This window comes from Leuciscus leuciscus (assembly GCF_965113295.1).
Source record: "Leuciscus leuciscus genome assembly, chromosome: 24".
Classification (NCBI taxonomy): domain Eukaryota; kingdom Metazoa; phylum Chordata; class Actinopteri; order Cypriniformes; family Leuciscidae; genus Leuciscus; species Leuciscus leuciscus.
Genome location: NC_138723.1, coordinates 29,621,333 through 29,643,481, shown reverse-complemented (window position 1 = coordinate 29,643,481; position 22,149 = coordinate 29,621,333). Strand labels below are relative to the sequence as shown.

Genomic DNA, 22,149 nt, shown 5'->3' with positions numbered 1-22,149 from the left:
GATTAGATTTTCGTGCTTTTCATTTGATTAAAGAAAGCAGGACAGTGATTTTACTCTGGTTAAGTCTCATCGCTTCATTAGCTCACAGTGTGTCGTCTTCTGCCAGACTGCTATAATCAAATAAAAATAAGTGCAAAACAAATTTCAATTCGACTAACAAATTCCAGAATGTTCACATGCCGTTAATGTTTTGAGATTCATGCATTCCTTTTTAATATAATCCTCCTCGCATGAAACAGAATCTGGAAACACGGCTCTATCAGTCTAGTTTAATGGTGCTAAAATACTGAATGTGAGGCAATCAGGAGGGACCGCGCGCTTTAGATCGATATGAGCTATTTGAGCAACACACAGGTGGCGTTGCAACTTCATTTAGAAAGAGAAATATATAGTCCATACGCTCTCATCCATCGGGAGAGCAAGTTCGAAAAGCGGCTCCCTGCGGAATAACAAACCCAGGCTTAATTCATACGGGGACTCGCTCACTACTTAGGTAGCATAAAAGCGATGCATCATTACCCCTTGTTGTCCTGTCACTTGAAATTACAGCAACATCAGTCTCGTTGAAAGGCCCTGCCTCATTTCAATATAAATGAAACAAATAGCTTTTAACGCGGGCCTCTAATGAGGTTCTTGTTGGATTCTTCTGTGCTATCTGAGGTAAAGCTGCTCTCCGCTGAGGGGAGTCCAAGCGCATTGTCACAACTGACAGTGTAATTTACCTTCCCGTTGGACTGTGGGAAGGACGGGGGTTTGGGTTTGGACGAGGTTTGCTCATTTCGGGCCCGCTGTGAGTTCTCTACCCACAATCCGCAGTGTCGAGCTTTTGACAGGCCCCTGCAGCAAACCATTCATCATATTTCATGCCCATATACACGTGTGGGGAGTTTAGGTAAGCAGAATCCACCAGGGTTTGTGACGGGAGCTGGAACGCTTATAGGGCTGATTGGATGGTAATTAAAATGGATGTGTGGAGGATCACACTGAGGGATGCTGGGTAGACACATACATATAGCTGCGCACATAACTCGCATTTTGACAGATCGAGCCAAATAAATCTTTGAATCAGAGTTTTCAATACTAATTTTCTTGGGTGAACTATTTTTATAAGTCACTTAAAAATGTGTGAGTGCTATTATTATCATACATATACATATATATATATATACAGTGCTGGTCAGAATTATTTGCCCCCTTGGTAAATATGATCAAAGATGGCTGTAAAAAATAAATCTGCATTGTTTATCCTTTTGATATTTTATTTTAAAAATTAGCAAAAATCTAACCTTTCATTGAAGTAAAAGAATTGAAAGTGGGGGGAAAATCACATTATGAAATAAATGTTTTTTTAGCACTATATATATATATATATATATATATATATATATATATATATATATATATATATAATGTGTAACTTTGCATTTCATACACCACAAAAAATCCTAATGCAAGAATGAAAGCGAATTATAAAAGATATACAACATTATGAGATCATTAGCTGAAAACATTATAGTATATTCAATATTTGTTATATGTTTATATGATTTTTGTTATATTACATGCAATATTTGCATGTGTTATCTTTATTTGGGATGCAATATGTATTTTGTTTTCTGATGTTGATTCACTGATTTCAGATTCAAACTCTGATTCAAAGATTTCTTTGCATTATCTCTCAAAAATAGTCTCCGTGCAGCTTTTTAAACATTAAAATCTACTCAAATATTTAAGTATATGTTGCTGTTTATCACATGCAACATGGATTTCTGTGAACATTTTTGAGAGACCAAGTAAACAAATCCTAGAATCAGAGTTTAAAAATTGATTCAGTATTCATTTTTGGGGTGAAAGATCACTTTAAGTCATTTAACATTTATGAATGATATTTTTTCACATATGAAACCAAGAGCTATTTTACTAAAAGAAGCTTGATATCAGCTCATAAAACAATAATTCTATTGTTGAATACAAAAATGTATCATGTAACTGCGTTTCATAAAGTACATGTCCATACACCACAATAAATCCTAATGCATTGAGTGTCAGGAGTGAATTATAAAATACATAAGACTAAAAAACAATGCAATGGCTCAACATCAGTGAATCGATTGAAAACTCTGATTATCTCTCAAAAACGTTTAGAATCTCCATGTGACATTTTTTAAAATGCTAAAATGCTAAAAAAATTGTAAGTAAACATTGCTGTTTATCAAATGCCACATAGATAAATGTGAAAATTTGTTGATAGATCAAACTAATCTTTAAATCAGAATGTTAAAAACTAATCCCTCAAACTGATTCCCAGAAACAATCTGAACTCCAACTTTGCTTGTTTGCGAGATGCTACTAAATATTAAAATATATTCACAAGTCATAAGGGAAGGAAACTAATGGCCAAATAAGAAGACCATTAATATAACGTGACACTTTTAAAAGATTAATTCTGAATATATTGTAAATATTTGATATGGCCCTGCCTGAAATGCAAGCTTACAACACATCTACTAAATTCATATGCAAATGCAAAAAAAGTACAAACAAAGATATGATTTACATGTATTTTTTAAGATTAGTGAAGATTGAGAGATTCTGCTGTTGACACACTCTAGCGACACTTCTAACATAAGTGTGTTAGTAGCACAGAAAGAGCTTTAATGCTGTATGCATCCCCATGTAGACCTGCATGTTAGCATGCATAGTGAAGGTGGGGTCGTGCTCTGATACAAAACAATCCCATTTTCAATCTGATGCATGTTGTGAGAGTGCTCTGTGACCTCATGGTGTCAGTCCACATGCCCTCCTGATACAGTAAGTGCCTCTCTTAGATTAAAGCAACTGGAATAACAAGCACTCTGTTGCATCATCATTCACACGAGACTACATGCTAATGCTAACATGCTAATGAATCACCCACACAACATTCTAAATGTAATCTTGTCTGTCTGATATGCGTGTCTAAAGCATATTACATTGCAGTTCTGTATGACTAGTATGACTATATGTATTTATAGTGGTGTCAAAAGGTATTTAGACACTTGAAGGAATAGTACTGTCATAAAACAGTTGAAAATATCTTCTTTTGAGTTCCACAGAAAGTCAAGTTTTGAATGGCATATGGGTGAGTAATCCATGACAGCATTTTAATTTTTGGGTGAACTATCTCTTTAAATCACCTAAAAACAAAATATCAAACCAAGTGCCGTTTCACTAAAAGATGTTTGTTAGGTTTGAAATTTTATCATGAAACAATAAAGGTCTTGTTGAAGACAAAAAGTATTGTCCACCTTTGTGATTCATAAAGTCCATACCCCACAAAAAATAAATATAATTTTTTTTATACTACAGATATATACTATCCTATACTATAGTATTTTCATTAAAATATCACACACAAAAAATCTTTAAACAAACTCAGTTCAAAACATTAACTACACTTCAAAAAATGACATCTTAATGAGTTCTTAAGACCGATTTTACTTATTTTCCAGTTAATATATCTAAAAATCCTTAAAACAAGATATAATTTCCTTGAGAAACAACACTGCATAAGATATTAGTTCTTGTTTTCATAGTTTGCATCTTAAATACAAGTGTATTTTGTCTCTCTGCACCGGCAGATTTTTATCACTTGCAGACTAGTTAAACACAAGTGAAAAAATCTTTAAGGATTGATTCAACTCAAGAAAACATTTATTTGCAGATGCAACATGGTTTGATATGTCTTCTATCTCATTAATGTTGTTTGTGAGTGTAAATATTTTCTGGGGGCCACTGTCCAATGACAAATAAATCAACTTGAACTCTTACCTGTGTCCATTACCAAGACCTCTGTATGCCTTCTCCTGGTCCTGCATATGGCTGAGGCTTTGTGCAACGGAGAGATACTGGTCGTAATACTTAATTGCCTCTTCAAAATCTCCCAGCGAGTCATAGCAGTCTCCCAAGTTCCCATAAGCGCGACCACGGTCCAGCACGGCCTCGTTGCCACTGAGCTGCTGCAACATCGCCAACTGTTGCTCGAAGTAGCCAATGGCCTCCTCCATTACTCCCATGTTCATTTTTGTGATGCCCATGTTACCATAGACCTGGGCCTCAACGCTGGGGTCCTTCAGTCGCTGGCCAAGCTCAAGCTGTTCCTCGTAGCATTTGAAAGCCATGGTGTACTTTCCGAGAGACATGTAGACAGCGGCGAGGTGTCCGTGAGCCTGGCACTCTCCCTGGATGTCTCCCTGCTCTTGATACACCTCCAGCTCCTGGGTGTGATAGCCTAAGGACTTGTCAAACTTCTGTAGCATCCGATAGGCGGCTCCCAGCGCTGCGTAGGCGTTCGCTTCCATCTTGCGATCCTTGACCTGATGCGCCAAGGACAACTGCTGCTCGTAAAACTTGACGGCTCCGGGAACGTCCTTCTTACAAAGGAAGATGTCGCCCAGGTTGCCCAAGGCGCGAAATCGAGCTTGCGAGTTGTTCAGCGACTGCGCCAAGGAAAGAAGGTACTTCTGGCACTCCTCTGCCTTGCTATAGTCGCCAAGAGCTTTAAAGGCCAGGCCAAGATTGCAGTAGGCTTTGGCTTGACTTAGCTTGTCGTGGAGGTCCTTAGCAAGTGCCAGGTCTTGTTCGTAATACTTCACCGCCTCCTGGAAGTTGCCCAGACAGTAGTGCGCATATCCCAAGTTGTGACAGACCTTACCCTCGCTCTCCATATCCTGCAAGTCCGGGGAAAGCCGTAGGTATTGTTCGTAGTAAGGTACGGCTTGGGGAAACTCTCCCCGCGAGCAGTGGAAATTTCCCAGGTTGCCCAAGGCCCGAGCTTCGCTCTGGATGTCCCTTAACTCTCGTGCAATGTTCAGATGATTCTGGTAATGTTGCAAAGCTCGATCGTGAGCCCCTAAAGCCTGGTACGCCACCGCCAGGTTCCCGTGTGTCGAAGCCTGCGATGCACGATCATTCACCTCCATGGAAATCTGCAGCTCTTGTCGGTGGTAGCGTACGGCCTGGTCAAAGGCACCGAGGGCATTGTAAGCGTTTCCCATGTTTCCGTACGCTCTGCCCTGGGCGGCATAGTCATTTAGCTCCTGAGCGATGGATAGATGAACCTTATGCAGCTTCAGAGCAGTCTCGTAGTCCCCTTTCATCTGGTGGATGATTCCTGTAGAGGAGAAAAGAATAATTGTATTGTTACAGCCGAATTGTGCTTATCATGCTTGACAGGATAACCAAAATGGCTTTTCGATATCTTCCATCCCTCTTCATGTGTTAAAGATTAGCTTTACATTTAAGAAAGCCCTGAACTACAATGTACCCTAAGCAAATCATCCAAACGGAAAAAAAGGGAATAAGATCTGAGGAAAACCCACTGACGCTTGCAGAAATATCTTTTAATTAAAAAGGAAATCTGATCTGATTTGCATAGTCTCGAATCAAAGTTTTGCGCCCCAAAGATACGCCAATATGAGGCGATGACAATCAAAACAGCCAGATCTGCTCAGTCCAGGGAGACTTCTTGCAAATTTTGGGTCCCCCTAATGTTGTCTCACCACTTTTCCACAAAATTATCATTACCGTCATAACATTACAGTCCCGCCTCTCCGGTTCCAGTGCAGTAAGTGGGGGGAAAATAGAGGAACAGGGGAGGAAAAGGACTAATGAATACTTTTGATGGAAAAAGGGTTTGAGGGCACTATAGCAGAGGGAAACTTTAATTGTGGTCCACACCAGTTGGCTCCCACATCGCCGTGTGCTTTAACTGGGTTTCTTTTCCTTTGAAAACCAGAGCTAAGTATTGGGGATCAGGAAAACTGCTGGGATGAGCGGAAAACAAGACGTGTCAGTGGGGCAAAACTGGGAAGTCTGTGGTGACCATTTGTGTAATTGTCAAAGATGCCGGCTGACCTGAAAATGAGCTCTGGGAACGGGACGCCAATGAAAACACATTGGGGGAAAGTAGCATGCAAGATGAAAGGGATTTTTAAAGTCATTGTTGATAGAGTGGCTTGGCATCTTGAGGGACTCACTGACTGAGTCACGGGCCATGAGCGTGTCCTTCTGCGTTTGTGCAAGCAGGAGGCGACGGGGGGTAGGTATCAGAATGGGTGAGGGGTTGCCCATCTGCTCAGTGTCAATACTCATGTGCCAAGGCAGGATTACCAGCATGTGGTAAATCCAATTAGATCCAGTGCCAAGCTGGTATCCTGACACTGAGCGCCCATTAGAGCTCTTCTCTATTCACAAATATTTCCTCTAAAACAGCCCAGGTCTTCAGAGGCTAATTATCAATACTTAACCCCATGATTCTTCATTTATCAGTGAACAAATCTTGAGACTTGTTTGAAAATGAATCCTCTGAGACATGAGAGGTGAAACGTGCCAGACACCAAAACCTTTGATGAAAGAGATTAACACCTAGAGATCTGTTTTTAAAACGACTGATCCTGCCTTTACTTTTAAACACTTTTAATATTGGCTCTGTCCAATGTGACTGCTGTAAACACAACAAACTAAAAAAACTTCCTTGAGCTAAAAACAGAAATGCTGAGCTGAACAATTCTACATGGTTAGGCCATAAATACTCCCTACTGTCTGCAAATTAACAGAAGGGACTGCTTATAATTCACAAACAGTAGGGAGTGTTTGTGCACAATCTACTTAAACTAATGGATCATTTACACCAGTTGTTGTAAAAATGTGGTATGCTGAGCGCCCCCTGGTGGTATGCAACATGGCTTGAAATTTATACAGTAATACTAAAAATGCACGTATAAAATAATAAAATAAACACACTTGCATACTGTACATACTGTATATGTTAAATTCTTTAAAAAGAACAACAACAACAATTGTTCAGGAAACGCTATGACTTGTCGGTGATACCACTATGTCTAATTTGATCACAGATTTGCACAATTGAAGTAATAGTATCCTAACAAGCAACTGTGACTATAACAATCACACCCTAGCTTGCTTTATCTTCAGCATTTCGTGTTAAGAATGGGATCAGACGACAAAACAAAAACAGCACTTCTTTGATAGGTTAGTTAAGAGGATTACACGGTCACCTGCGGACGCTGCAGGAATGCATATGGCCCCATCGCTAAAGTTAAATCCCTTGAGCCGACACGCAGGAGAGGGAAGCATGAGATGGGGGAACAGGATCTGAGACTGATCGGAGGTCAGTGAAAAGGTTAAAAACTCCTCAGCATCTGCTATAAGAGGTGAATAATAATTGCAGTGCTGCAGTATAAGGCTAAAGAAGATGCTATGGCTGTAAGAGCCTCTGCCTACATTAGCAGAAGTGGGATTTTGATGAGGTCTTTCCAGCTTTGATGCCCTGCTATGTGGAACGAGTGATGGGCAGGCCTTCAAACAAACATTAAAAATACTTCCCTCCCCAGGCAGTCGTTTCGCCTGAATGCATGTGAAATGTAGTAATTTAATCTTCAAATGGCACAATATTCAACCCCAAATGACTGAAACGCCATGACTTTATTTTATTTTTTAACTGGGAGCGTCCTACTTGAACTCATTACATAGCTGTCGCTTTCAAGCTTTCCGTAAAGGCTGTGACACTCCGAATTAATTAGCTTTAGCATGGACTCGCCTTCAAAGCTCAACTTCTCTGACGAGATTTTGACAGCTAAATGAAACCGATCAACCAGCAGTCGTTAGATACGTGTTAAATTCTTAATATAGTACATTTAATAATAGAACGCATATTCTCTGATTTCATGTCAAAATCATGTCATGATGACAAGTTTAACATGTTGAGCTCAAAAGGGCTGTGTGACCATAGCACACTTCTGTCCGTCGATAAATAAATAAATAAATAAATAAAAAAGGAGCATATAGAGGGCAATTTTGGCAAAAAAGATTATTTAATTTGACAAAAAAGAGATGAGAAGAGATGCACCAATCAGTATTTATGCTAAAACACTATAAAGCATTGCATATTACGTAATCGAGTCGGTCTCACTCCCCATTTCATATACATTTTTTTTTACAACTGAAATACAAACTCTGTCATGAAACGCTATATGGTGCAGGCTAATAGGTCCTTAACTCAGTCTGCTTGCAATCACATCATTCTCTATAGGGCACAGCTGATTGGTTCCTGCTGTATCAGTAGCCAATGAGCTCGCAGCTCAATCCTCAAAAACTTGGTCAGCATTTGCTGTGGCAGTGCAGTGCTTTCAGAAACCCTCCTCCTTCCCCAGCTCCACCTGTATAGATCTGCTATGGGATCATTCATGTACGCTATATTGTACAGCAGCAGCATGTCTCACTTGCTCACAGCAGTTAGTATAGTATTATTACTTAAAGTTAGTATTATCGTTTAAAATTGAATTATCATTAAAACTGTGTTTGATTATCGCGATTTTAATAACTCAGTGTAAATCATGTCCAGCCAGCAACAGCTCTGACGCCGGCGCAGCGCACAATGTTAGTGTTTTTTTATTCAAGAAGGAATGGTGGAAGGCAGATTCATGTTTTAAATCTTACCTGTTTATAAATTAATTTAGTAAATCGTCCAGACAAGATGATCACAAAAATATTATCAAACTCAGTAAACAATTAATCAACTCTGGTTTCATTTTCAATACAATCGAAATTGGAGACGCAAGACGGCAAGTTGTATTTGAATGAAACGAGAGAGCGCGTCCGTTGTGATGCATGTGCGCGGTGTTATAATGCGGTCATTTTAAGGAAGGAAATGCCACAGAATATAATCTTACTTAAAAAAGTGCATAGAGCTGCTTGTTTTACTTGTTGCTTTTGATTTTCAAATATAAAACTTGTTGAAGTGTTTTCAGTGTGAGCATCAGTTATTTTTGAACACTTTCATCTCGTTTTAACAAAACCGTGATAATATTGATAATCACGATAATTTTGGTCACTATTATTGTGATATTAAATTTTCATACCCTCCCATCCCTAGTCCCATACTTGCTCTGCAGAAGCAACAATAACAGCAGCAGTGTAGCAGATCTATTCCGCCAAGACCAAAACTATACACCTTTTCACCATTTCACGAGTTGTCATGACAGAAATCAATTAACCCGCTTCATATTGTACTGTAAGAGCCAATTAGCGCTCTTAGTATAAATAGGAATCAATCTTTGGTTCCTTAGATGTTACCCGGAAGCACAAACAGTTTTTGACCACATCCACATCCACCTACGCACACACCATACTATACCAGTACAAAATCACACACGTGTAATGAAGTTTGTCTGGAAAACAATGGCGATGGATGGAAATAAACTGAACCCATGGTTTTGACTGCAAATACGACTTGGACTTTCATTCATCAAATAAGGTAAAAGTGCGTCAAATAATACTCAACCCCCGGGATAACAGCTCAGGGGCTTAAAGCTTGGGCTTGGCCTCTACAGTACTATTATTTCTGATTCGATTATGTTATCTGCAATGCTTCATGGGAAAAAATATCAATTTTGCTCAATAATCTTTTAGCTTTGTCTTTTTCTTCCAATTTTCAAGCATAATTGTGCTTCAAATTGTGAGGAACCGGTGCTTTGTCAAGTCTTTCATTGTGAGAATTGTCATTTGAGTTCATGCTCCTTTTGTAGTTCTGTTCATGGTCTTTGTAGTTCTTTTGATTTTGCTAATTACACTCAGGTGTCTCGTGTTATCTTATTAGTTCTGTTATTTAACCACGGTGTTCATTCTTACTTGTAACGGATTATTGTCTGAATGAATTTGTTGTAATGTTCGTGTGAACATGGATTCATTGTTATGGTGAAGCTCACGAATGACTGTTTTGAGCCATTAAACATCATTTTTATCTGCATCTAGATCCTGACTCTAACTTGGTTCTTGGAGTACGTTACACAAATCAAAAGTTAATTGTGTTGTGATTCATTTTGCAGCTGGTTCAACGACTAGAAGCGACCCCACTTAATAATGTCTTCACCTCAAACACACACTCTCCTTATTTAACGGAAACCAAAATTGTACGTAAAGTGACTGCAATAAGAGGTGGCTGACGGAAAAGTAAAAACATGATGATAATAATAATAAGCGCAGTCATGTCAGTTCCAGAGCTATTTTCCTTTGTTATGATTCCTGTCTGTCTCTCGAAACCATTCCAGTCTCGTCTCCTCCCATTCAAACGGTGAACGCTAACTAGGCCCGATATTCTGCAGTCTGATTTACAGCTCAGAGCCAGTCTCCGAAAGCTCAAGGGGAAATGGGGACAAACAAATGGCAGACTTTGAACGCGTCGAGATTCCTGGGAGTCTATGGTCAGCTTTGTTGTTGGCTTCAGTCGAACAGTAAAACTGCGGCTGGCAACAGTTTCCCAGATGCATTAATTTTGCATTAGGTCTCTTGCGGAAAAGCTTGTGTTTATTCTCTGCTTCCACTTTCGGCAAACTCGAGAGCGTGGTTAGTGTTTCTTACCGGCCACAGATTGTTGATAAACACCCTGTTTAATGTCTAACGGGAGTCGGAATTCTTTGGAATGTTCAAAGATCTATTTTGGAATATTGCAGTGTTTCCTCAGTATCTCTGGAGGTTTTGGCGTGCTGTCGCATACTTGCACCCCCGCGGCGTACTGGAGACTGTCTGTGGAAACAGAGCCTCAGACGTGACCGCTGGTAACAACTGTCAAAGCAACACATCAAACCGGCTTTTCACACTACACTTCACCCTGGGTTAATGCATTTTAACCTCGTGTTAATGACGCTTTTAACGGGTCTTTAAGTAAAGCTTCACACTTGTAATTTGGAAATGAGGTGAGCACCCTGAGATATGAACCCTTTAGCGCTGCTAATTCTTCGAGTTGTTTAGCAACTGATGACCAAACCATAATGAGACAGTCTTAATAAACATTTAATATAATATTACTTGATATATTGTATAATATATAAATATTAATATATTCATTTTTGTGATATGTTTCTAAAGATTTATGACAACAAGAGCACATTTTCAGATCGATAAGCATTTTAAATCTAATATGCATGTAAACAAGTTTACAAATGCGCAGTATAAATATCGATAACACTCATTTGTTAACATTAGTTAATGCATTAGTTAATATAGACTTACTATGAGCAATATATTTTTTAATGTTAGTTTCAAAATATACAGTTCATGTTAGTTCACTGCATTAACTAATGTTAACAAATACAACTATTGATTTTAAATAATGTATTGGTAAATGTAGTAATTAACTAAGATTAATTAATGCTGTTGAAGTGCTCAAGTAGTCATCTCGAGACATAATAATTATGATATTTTGTGAACGCAGCATAAGTATGAACACAACATGTGTAGTCTTCAACTGGTGTGTGTTTTTCAACAGTTGATGATGATTTACTTTACGTCATGAGAAGCTCTTCAGTACGTTAGAGAGGAGCATTAGTCCTAAAGCAGCTCCATGAGTCTTTAAATGACTCTGAATATTAATCTGAGGAAAAATAAATGAGATAAACCGGCTAATATTGTGCCTGCAGCTGTGGAGCGGAGGAAATTAATATCAACAATGTGTAATGTTCTAAAACTAGAGTCATGGGAGAAAATCTCACACACAAACGAGTGCACACACAGACTCACACACATACACATAAAAACACACACACACACACACACACACACACCTGCACACAAACACACGCACGCACACACAAAAAAAACACACAATTGCACACACACACACTCGCACACACACACACGTATACTCAATCATATTCGCACACACACACAAACACATGCACGCACACACATACACACAAAAACACACACAATTGCACACACACACACACACACACACACACACACACACATAAACTCAATCACATTCGCACACAAACACACGCGCAAACCCACACACACACACAGAAACGAACACACCCGCACACAAACACATGCACACACACGAGTGCACACACACACACGCAAACACACACATGCCCGCACACACAAACATGCGCACGCACACACACACAGCTAACCTTACTGAAACACACTGCTAACAATACTTGAGCCAGAAATATTACTGTCATGTTACTATTTATCTGTAAAATTGTATTATTATATAATTTTCCAAAATATTATTTTTCTTAATTTTACAGTGAAATAATATTACAAATAATTTCTTGTTTTTGTTTAATATTTTGTATTATTTGTATAATTTTATAGTCATATTGATGTATAATAACAAAATATTTGGCCAAATTATGCAGCTCTACAAACAAGAACAGCCAACCTGGTGTTTGTTGTTGTTGTTTGTTTGTTTGTTTGTTTGTTTGTTTGTTTAATTGCATTTTAAATCACTATTTCAATTTTTATGAGATTTTTTTGTCGTGGATTTTCCCCCCTAATCATTCATCCCTACTGCTAACCAAACTAAAAACACACACACATTTCACAAACAGTACTGAAACCATAATAACACACAACCCAGACACCGCTAACCCTACAGAAACACACACACACACACACACACCACTTTAACCTCACAAACCTACAGCTTAATCCACACACACACACACACACACACACACACACACACACACGCACACACACACACGCACACACACACACACAGTCCACATCTGAACGCTGGTGTCCTCACGCTTCTGACCGCGGTGTGTGTGTGTGTGAAGTGTGTTTATGGCCTCCAGTTACCGTCCACTCAGCACTATCACAACAGGATCAAATTCACGTTGCTCAGGGCTTAAATATCGCAACAACAACCAAACTCAAAACCAGTTTTAATAAAATATGAGTCGAGAGCATTAGCATCATCCCACCTGAGCGGGAAAGGGCTCGGAGGAGGAGGACACGTGTTTCGGCTGTGCTTGAGGGACAGAACTTTGATTCAGTGCTAAAATAATCAAAGAAAATGCAGTGATAATAATCTTTACATTAGTATAGGAATCTATGGATCGTCAAGCTCTGAATATGCATTGCAAAAATCGTTTGTGCATATTACAATAATTATGCATGAATCACAAAATTATGCATGACTGCGCACTTTTTCAGTAGCATCGATTCTGTATTTTTATGATAAATTTTTCCTCCAATAATTCTGAACGTTTGTAAAACTTTTATTATACACACAAAAAATTAGCAAATCATAAAAAGTCACATGATTGTGCACTTAATTCTGTAATGGAAAAATTTATTACAATGACGACATAATCAAATAAAACGAAAAGAGTTTTTGCGTAAAACGATATTTTAAATGATTGTTTATTTTTAATATTGCACCTATTGCAAAATATTAAAGTATACTATATTATTAAATACTACATTATACATTTTATATATTGCACATTAAATATCAAAATAATACAAAATGTATTCATGGAAAATGATTGAGTGCTGAACAATGTTTCTCTTTGGCTTCAATTTGGCTAATAAACCAAATAAATAAGTGAATATTATTTATAAAATATTATAAAAAAAAAAAAAAAATGATTGAAACCATTAAAAATCAATGTCTCTATGGAGAAAATAATGGAATTTTTTTTCTTCCAGAGCACGACTGGCTTCAACTACGTGACTTTTAGGTACACGTTATAGATATCGACATCGGTTGCTAATAAAACATGTTTGTGGAGTCCAATCAGTCTACGAGTAAACACGCTAAAGCTTTAATAAACACGCCTGCTTTACCTTTAAACATCTGTTGCCTTTCTCAGACTCAACCTTTGACAGCGAGATCAATTTGTGGACTTCCAGGACAGTTTCTCAGCAGTGCGTGAGATTGTTAATTTTAGAAGCGCTACTATTCTTTCAGCCCTTCCAGCTATTAATATCTCTGATCGATCAAGCCGAGCCGCTCCTGTCCTGGGAGTGAAAGAGTGCTGGGAATGCTAGCCCTCGACTCTGCGTTTTCAAAAAGCTTAGCATGAGTCTGCAGAAGATGCATTATTCATCCGTGCAACCTCTCCGGCATCATTAGGTCTGAACAATAAACCTGTTCGCAGAGTAACAACCTCAGAGACGCTGGGAGTAATCTAGTCATATTTATATCCCCGCTTTAAATGAGCTCACCTGATCGTACAAGCTTCCAATACAAATTTATCACAGCCGCACGCAAAAGCGGAAAGAAATTGATTTAATTTGTTTCCACGAGAGCTTCACAGGCCATAAATATCACCCTATGGACTTCCTCGTGCTACTATGGAAATTCATCAACACTTCAAGATCGCAGAAAATAGAACAAATGGCAATAACAGTGTGTGTTTCACTAACACTACAACTCATGCTTATTGTTACTGATCTTAACAAAGACCTATCCGCAGTTATTAAACTCTAATCATGCAGCTTGACCTGTATTATAACTTTCCTAAGCAATTTGACTAACAATTTTTGCCTTACAGACAGTGTTATTATTGTAAACCAAGTTATTCAAATTTGTTTTCGGTAATTGAAATTAAATTAAATAAATATTAGATGTAAAACTTAAAAAAAACTATAGAAAAGCAACTGCAGCGATAAGAAATTAAAGACATTTTAAAGGGGTGATGAACTGAGAAATCAAATTTTCCTTGAGCTTTTGACATATAAGAGGTCATCATACTATACGAATATCCTGTGAGTTTCAGAACTGAAAACTTCCTTGTTAGTCCAATGAAAGCTTTTATTGACACCAGGCTCAGCGAACCACAGGTTTTTCAAACTGGGGATCTATGAGGTCAAAGGGTATCAAACCCCGCCTCCGCAGAAGAAGATCAACGCCTACTTCAACACTGCCGGTTTAGCCCCGCCCACCGATTCACGCATTACATGAAACTCATTATAATATGCAAAACTGTTATCCAATCATAGCAGTGGGCGTTTACTTCCAAGTCTTCAATGCGGCACGGCCATAAAAACCAGGAGCTAGGCTCAAAACCAGGGTAGAAAATAGACTATTACTTATTCATTTTGATGTTTTTGAATGTAAAAACCAAGCGAACGTCATAAGTTGACCTCAGACAACAATATAAAAAAATGAAAAAGCCAGTTCATAACCCCTTTAAGATTCTTTTAGAAAGAACAGCTGAAAAATATGAATATGATCACCAGTAATATGATTCGAATGCTTATTACTTTTGCCCATTAGGTTGCGCTGTTACCACATTATTGTGGTGTGGTCAGCGTGAGGTGACAATGACACGTACAAAGTTTGGTGTCAATATGCTGAAGTTTTGCAGACTTACAGCCTCAGAATCAGCTTGGCATCATGACATCAATTTGGTGATGTTATTTGAGAGCGGTTTGGTCAATCAAAAAGCTTTAAATAACTTTTTTGCCGGCATAGTCTGAAGATGATCTTAGCCATTTTTGGTTAAAATCGGAAATTCAAAATGGTCGACAGCAATTTCAGACCAAATATGTCATAATTAGTATCGTTGTTCTAAGGAATCTATCAAGACCAGTTTCATTAAAATAGGCTAAATGATTCAAATGCTACTGGCATTTTGCTTTTAAAAGTCATCATTATTATTTACCAAAAGGTGGCGCTCTCTCAAAACTTTTTGAGTAGCTTCATTTCATGGTGCAGAGGACACATACCAAGTTTTGTAATGATATGTTAATGCATTCATAAAATACAGCATTTTACAACTAAATTCAAGATGGCCAACGCACCAAAATGGTCGATATGGGAAAACTGAGTATCATTCGACTCGGTATGCTGCGCTGAATCAAAAGAGAATAGTCATTTTTCTTCTGACCAGTATGTGGCGCTGAACCGAAACTCTGCATGTAGTCTCAGGTCATGCTTGTGATGACATGTACCAAGATTTGTCTCAATACGCTAAAGAGTTACGGAGATACACGTACCCTCGCAGTCATTTTGACTTGCTCTTTGCCAAATCCATTGGTGCGTTACTCCAAAACGGTTGGGTCTATCAAAAAGCTTTTAATAACTTTTTGCCAGCACAGTCTGAAGATGATCTGAGCCAATTTTCATGAGAGAAAATTTTGAAAAAGTATGAATTTCTGGAAAATTCTAAATGGTGGGAAAAAAAATTATGATGGAAAAAGACGTAATATGGTACAAATCGAATCGTCTTGAGCCAAGGAATTAGAGGGAAAATAATTTTGTTTCTAGCCCTTATGGTTCAAATTGTAAGTGCAACTTTGGACAGTTGGTGGCGCTAGAGGGAATGAATTAGAGACTCCAAATGTGCTTTAGTTAACGTTCAGACTGTCCTCTATCTGTGTGCCAAACTTCATCATTTACCCGCAATCAGCTCTATGGGCTGCGATAGAAGAAGGAGGAGGAATAACAACACTAATGCATACAATACACCTTCAGTGCTTGGCCGCTAATAACATTGCCAATGCTGACTGATGATAAAATGGGCTAAATAAACCATGCGTCATGTTTAAGCGTTTTGCACTCACATTTTAAATGTACAAATCCAGCACAAAAGACATGATTTGACTGCTAAAATGTTCACTATCTTGTGCACTCTACCGTAATCCTGATATTAACAGTCCTGTGGCAACATTTTTCTTTTGGGAGTTTATTTATCTGAGAGCACGGAGCGTTTCGGATCAGACTGATGGAAAGAGGGAACGTGAGATTGGAGCAATAAAAGTCAGAGTGAGAGATTAGACGGGCTTTGAAACACTCGGTTTGGACGGCTTCGATTCATCAGCCGTAGGTCTGGCACACCGATGGTTTAGACCCCTGCGGGAGCACAGAGTCATCGAGCCACTAAACTGGAAATAGAAACATAAATATTCATCCACGCTGTTGTTCTTAATAACTAGACAAATGTAATGCGCAAAAGCAATCATGACTGTATATTTCAAGCTAATAACATTATGTTATTGGCCTTAATTTATTTTCTTGGGAAGGCTTTGAATTTTCATTTCTGCCAGCTTTATGTTTAATTAAAGGAACGGTTCACCTAAAAATGTAAACTTGTCATTTATTCAGCAAAAACAGCTTCGATTCGTCACTCTATGGAACAATTTCCGGCTGAAAAAGCCACATTAAACCAGTCTAAACTGGTTTTCTGATGCTCTTTGATATCTCAGTTCAGTTTTTCCAAAAGTAGTGATGCACCAAAATGACATAGTCAAAACTCACCATTGGAGAAGTGCTGATTAAACGTCACCGTGCTCAAGCACATGCTTTTTTTGGCCTCTGACTAGATAAGTGGCCTTTTTGCAAGACATTTATATATATAAACATCAGGACTGTTTGTCACCGCTGTGAAATTAAAACAGTTCAAGACAGCCAGCCTAATAGCCCTTTATTACACCTTAAAAACAAGCCAGCTAGTCTGACTTTGACATAAACTGGAGTCGTGCAAGGTTGGAAAACGCCTCCACAAGTAATAAAAATGCCCACAAACATTCGATAGGAATTGCTCTTGTATGAATTCTTGTAATTTGCGTTTATAACATGATATAGCTAAATAATAGTGTTATTTTCTCGAATATCAGCAAGATTGCAAAATTTGATATTCATTTTATATAACAGTTCAAGTTGATTATATGATTTGACAATTTTTAAGCACAAAATGATCATTTTTGACTGTTTTTGCAAGGGAGGCACGATATATCGACCACCATAATGTTATCGTCCTGATAAAAAAAACGTGGGCGATGTATTAAAGCCGATAAATAATGTATTATTTCCTTCCGCTAAAATACTTCACATGGGCTCTGATGATTTTGAATTGCTTAAAAAAATTATATAAAAATTTGGATTTAGATTTATCGGCAAATGTATCGGTTATCGGCTTTCAACTATTAAGAATTATCAGTTGTCGGTATCGGCCAAATGTTCATATCAGTGCATCTCTAGTTTTTGCTCAATTTTGCAGACAAAAACTTAACAACGATTTGGGAAATAGCTGGAATAAATTAGTAAGAAATAGAAACAGAAATAGTAGTAAAGTAGTAAAATGTAGTAAAAAAGTCTTATTTTCTGGGGGAATTAATCAAAATTAAGTGAGTTTTTGCTTAAAACAAGCTAAATTATCTGTCCATGGGGTAAGAAAAATAATATTGTTTCTGTTTGAATATTAAGATTATTTTTCTTACCCCATGGACAGATAATTTAGCTTGTTTTAAGCAAAAACTCACTTAATTTTGATTAATTCCCCCGGAAAACAAGACTTATCATCTTATCTAATTTTACTTATCTAGTAAATGTATCGGTTATCGGCTTTCAACTATAAAGAATTATCGGTTGTCGGTATCGGCCAAAATGTTCATATCTTGGCATCTCTATTTTTTTCTAAATTTTGCCAACAAAAGCTTGGCAACGACTTGGGAAATAGCTGGAATAAATTAGTAAGATATAGAAACAGAAATATAAAAAAAAAAGCTAATAAAAATTACAAAAGCATAAACAAATGACTGAAATAAAAAGCTATTTAGAATCTACTAAAATGAATGTTGCACTCTCTGAAACTCAAACTAAAGTGATTATTTCTGGTGTTGTGACCCGTGTTGGCCAGCGCTCACCCAGATTGGACGAAGCCCTGCCCTCAGCGGCGCGGTCCTTCAGGCCTTCGGCGATGCTGAGCTGCTGCTCGTGGTACTTCTTGGCTCTCTCCAGGTCCTGCATGCACCGGGCGGCGTGTCCCAGGCCTGCGTACGCCCTCATCTCGATGCTCTTCTCCTCCAGCTCCTGAGCCAGCTCCAGCACGTGTGTGTGGTAGGACATGGCCTTGTCGAAGTTACGCCGGTAGTGGTAAGCGCTGCCCAGGTTGCTGTAGGCGCGCGCCTCCTCGCGCTTGTTTCCGAGGCTCTTGGCGATGCTCAGGTGCTGTTCGTGGCACTGCACGGCGTTCTCGAAGTCGCCCATGGCGATGTACACCGCTCCCATGTTGCCCAGCTCACGGGCCTCGGAGAGCTGGTCCTTGGACTGTTTGGCCAGCAGGACACACTGCTTGTGGCTCGCCAGGGCGTTGGGATAGTCGCCGATGGCCGTGTAGACGTGACCCAAACTGCTGAGGGCTGAAGACGCCGCCTGTGGAGGGAGAGAGAGAAGATGCAATGCTCAGATCTGATTGGATGAGCCACGTCTGAAGCGGCAAAAACGGTTCCTCACTACACTTCATGCCAGGTTTGAGGAGGATGAGGTCTAAAAACATTTCTTTCATGGCTTATCGTGAAGGTATGCATCAAGTTTTAATGTTTGAAATTGAAATTTGCTGCATGTAATCATGTATATTTTGATGACAAGATTCACAAACTATAGTACTTCTAGTTGTATAGTACTTTTTAAAGCTCAACAGAGTGAATCATTCAAATTTCATTATATGGGAAAAGAGCAGCATGAGCACTTGTTAACTAAAACTATTTAAAAAACATTGAAATAAAATACATAAATACTAGATGATAAAATTAAACAAACGAACATTAGAAATGTTGGCAAATAACTGATTTAAATTAAACTAAATTAAAGTTGAAGTACTAAAATAAAATAATAAAAGAAATATAAAAAACTAATAAAAATGTATTAAAAAAAATGTTATAGAAATATTTTAAAGTATTAAAAACTTAAATAAAAAACAAAACCGAAAATATAAATCTAAATTAAAGCTACATAGAAATACAAAAAAAACCCCAAAACTAATAAAAATGACAAAAGCTATAAACATAATTACCAAAACAAACTGAAACAAAGCAGCTAAATAGAAATATCTTAAACTAATAAAAATAACATACTTGCAAATATATAAAGTATATCATATATAAATATATAAAAAATAAAAGCTAGTAAAAATGACAAAAGCCCATAAACAAATTTACCCCCCAAAAAAAGAAAACCAAAAATATAAAATCTATTTCCAATATTAATAAAATAATATCATAAAAATAATACTAAAATAACACTGAGGTTATTTGTGTTATGAGGGTGAGATGATTTCATAATTCCTTTAATTGTGGTATAATTACTAATACACATGGCCTCCTATGTCTCACCGTTTTATTTGATATTAAACAGCGATTAGAAAAGTAAACACAGCTCTCATCCTCGAAACATATGGCAAAGTTGTGTGATATCAGTGCATCCCATTACAGAGACATCGAGACGAGCTGAACGCGCTCTGCCATGTAATGTGTCTGCCGAGAACAAAACCCGTGAAGCCTCTCAAGTCCAAATCTTAGCAAACGCTGATCTCTCGCAAAATCCGTTAAAAATATGCCGAGGCCTTGTGGAAATCTCTCGCATGTTCAGCCGGGACTCGAGAGACACAGAATGACATGCTCGACGGGAAGCCCATTAGCCACAAACAACTTTCTTCAGCAGAATCAAAGTCGTCTTAAAGCCAACACAGTCCTCTCGACGGTCATCTTAGAGACGACATCACGCAAGTACAGCTTCATCCGCTTCAATGGTGTCAAAACTGCATTTCAGAACAACAATTCATCGTTTTCAGTCACATGACCGGTGAGGAGACCTGGAGAGCGAAACATCCAGCTCAGTTTCAAGCCACGGATATTTACACTGAAAAAAAAACAGTAAGTAAAATGTACTTAATTAAATTAAGTTTTTGCACGAATATTTTTTTTGTAAATTTCACACGCATATTTTTAAGTAAATTTCATAAATGGAATTAAGTAAACTCTACTTAACTAAGTTAAGTGAAAGTAACAAAGGAAATAAGTCATTTTAACTTGGCTAGTAATATTTACTTAGTTGGAAGTTTCCTTTGCAATACATTTCACTCAAACCATATAACACTGAATTAAACCACACTTTTAAAGTAATTAATACAATAGATATTCTACATTTCAGGAGTTATGTGTCACGTGAATGCAGAGACCTCAATACTTGGTAGACAACACACAATGACGGTAACATTTGATGGATCGTTTTTGTGTTTGAATGCGTCAACTCCAAATGTCACAAAATGGCTAATACTAAAAGTTACTAATCCTAACAACAAAATCAATGATGAAACAGTGTAAATACAGCTGGAAAACTGTGAAAAATCAACCTCATTAATTATTCAAGGCCCAGTGCATGATGGGAACATGAGAAACAGCAAAGTTGAGTCATTTTACTTAATTTTATAACGTTGATATTTACACTTTCATTTATACATGCTTGAATTGAGTACTAATATAGATTTTTTGTCTTGCCTTAACTAACTTTTTCATGTAAATTACATTACATTTTTTCTGTAGTATTTACTTCACCACAAAATCATTTTTATCATCACCTCTCAAAAGAAGAAAAAATGAAAATATGTGAAAAATATGGCACTTATGATCCATATTCAGCACTTATGATCCATATACAGCACCTGCTGTAGTATTTCAATCACTAAAAACAGCAAGATATTCTAAAGCGCTCAACAAAGAAAACACGTAATCTACTAAAACAATGGTTTTAAAAGATCAAACTCAGTAAACACCTCATTGATGATGCGTACTATATACAGATGAGCACAGAATATGAACATTATAAAGGTTTTCTATGGAAAGATACTTCACAAAATCTGCATTGCGTTTATATTTTGGTTAATCTGCTTAGGCCTACATAGTACAGTATATGCATCATTAAAAAGATCTATATTGAATTTGGTCTTTTAATATCACAGTCAATTCTGGTGGAAGATTACAAAGAAAAAAAGCCTTGACAAATCGATCAAAGCAAGATCAGGAACTTTAAAGTAACCTTGTTGAAACTACAGGGACGAGAGGGAGAGCTTATCTGTCACACCTGGTGTATGTCAGAGAGGAAGCTTCACACACACACACACACACACACACACACACACACACAGTGAGAGATGCTCACCTAGACAGAACCACTTTTACGACATGGTCGCTGTTTAAAAATGTTTTGTCTTTTGGTCAAATTCATCACATGCATTCTTCACAGAGAACACAATCCTAAAATGCATTGCAGCAAAAGTGTCTATAGTCAGAATAGCATCCTAACATGCAACTATTACTATTTCTACAGCATATAGTGTGTAAACGGTGCACACTTTCTGTATGCATGGAATGACCTGCAATATACAAACACAGAATACTGTGCGAAATTCTTTAATCCAACAATGCAAAGCTCTCGACTTTACCTGAAGTGGAAGTAAACTACTGATTAAAAGTTTAGGGTTGGAAAGATTTTTTTGATGTTTTTGAAAGTCGTCTCTTCCGCTCACCAAGGCTGCATTCATTTGACCAAAAAATACTGTAAAAACA

At 37.8% G+C, this 22,149-nt stretch overlaps 1 protein-coding gene and 1 long non-coding RNA gene across 4 annotated transcripts in view; one reads left to right on the top strand and one right to left on the bottom strand.

The window, feature by feature from the left end:
• ttc28 (tetratricopeptide repeat domain 28) overlaps positions 1-22,149 on the bottom strand; it is a 327,199-nt gene that overhangs the window by 62,155 nt on the left and 242,895 nt on the right. For all 3 annotated transcript variants that reach the window (XM_082158597.1, XM_082158598.1, XM_082158599.1), the window contains 2 exons: positions 18,451-18,958; positions 3,811-5,152 (listed from right to left, as the gene is read on the bottom strand). In XM_082158597.1, the coding sequence (XP_082014723.1) occupies positions 3,811-5,152; positions 18,451-18,958 (1,850 nt within the window). The remainder of the gene's footprint in view (positions 1-3,810; positions 5,153-18,450; positions 18,959-22,149) is intronic.
• LOC309489831 overlaps positions 1-22,149 on the top strand; it is a 252,961-nt gene that overhangs the window by 52,362 nt on the left and 178,450 nt on the right. The gene's annotated exons all lie outside the window — the stretch shown is intronic.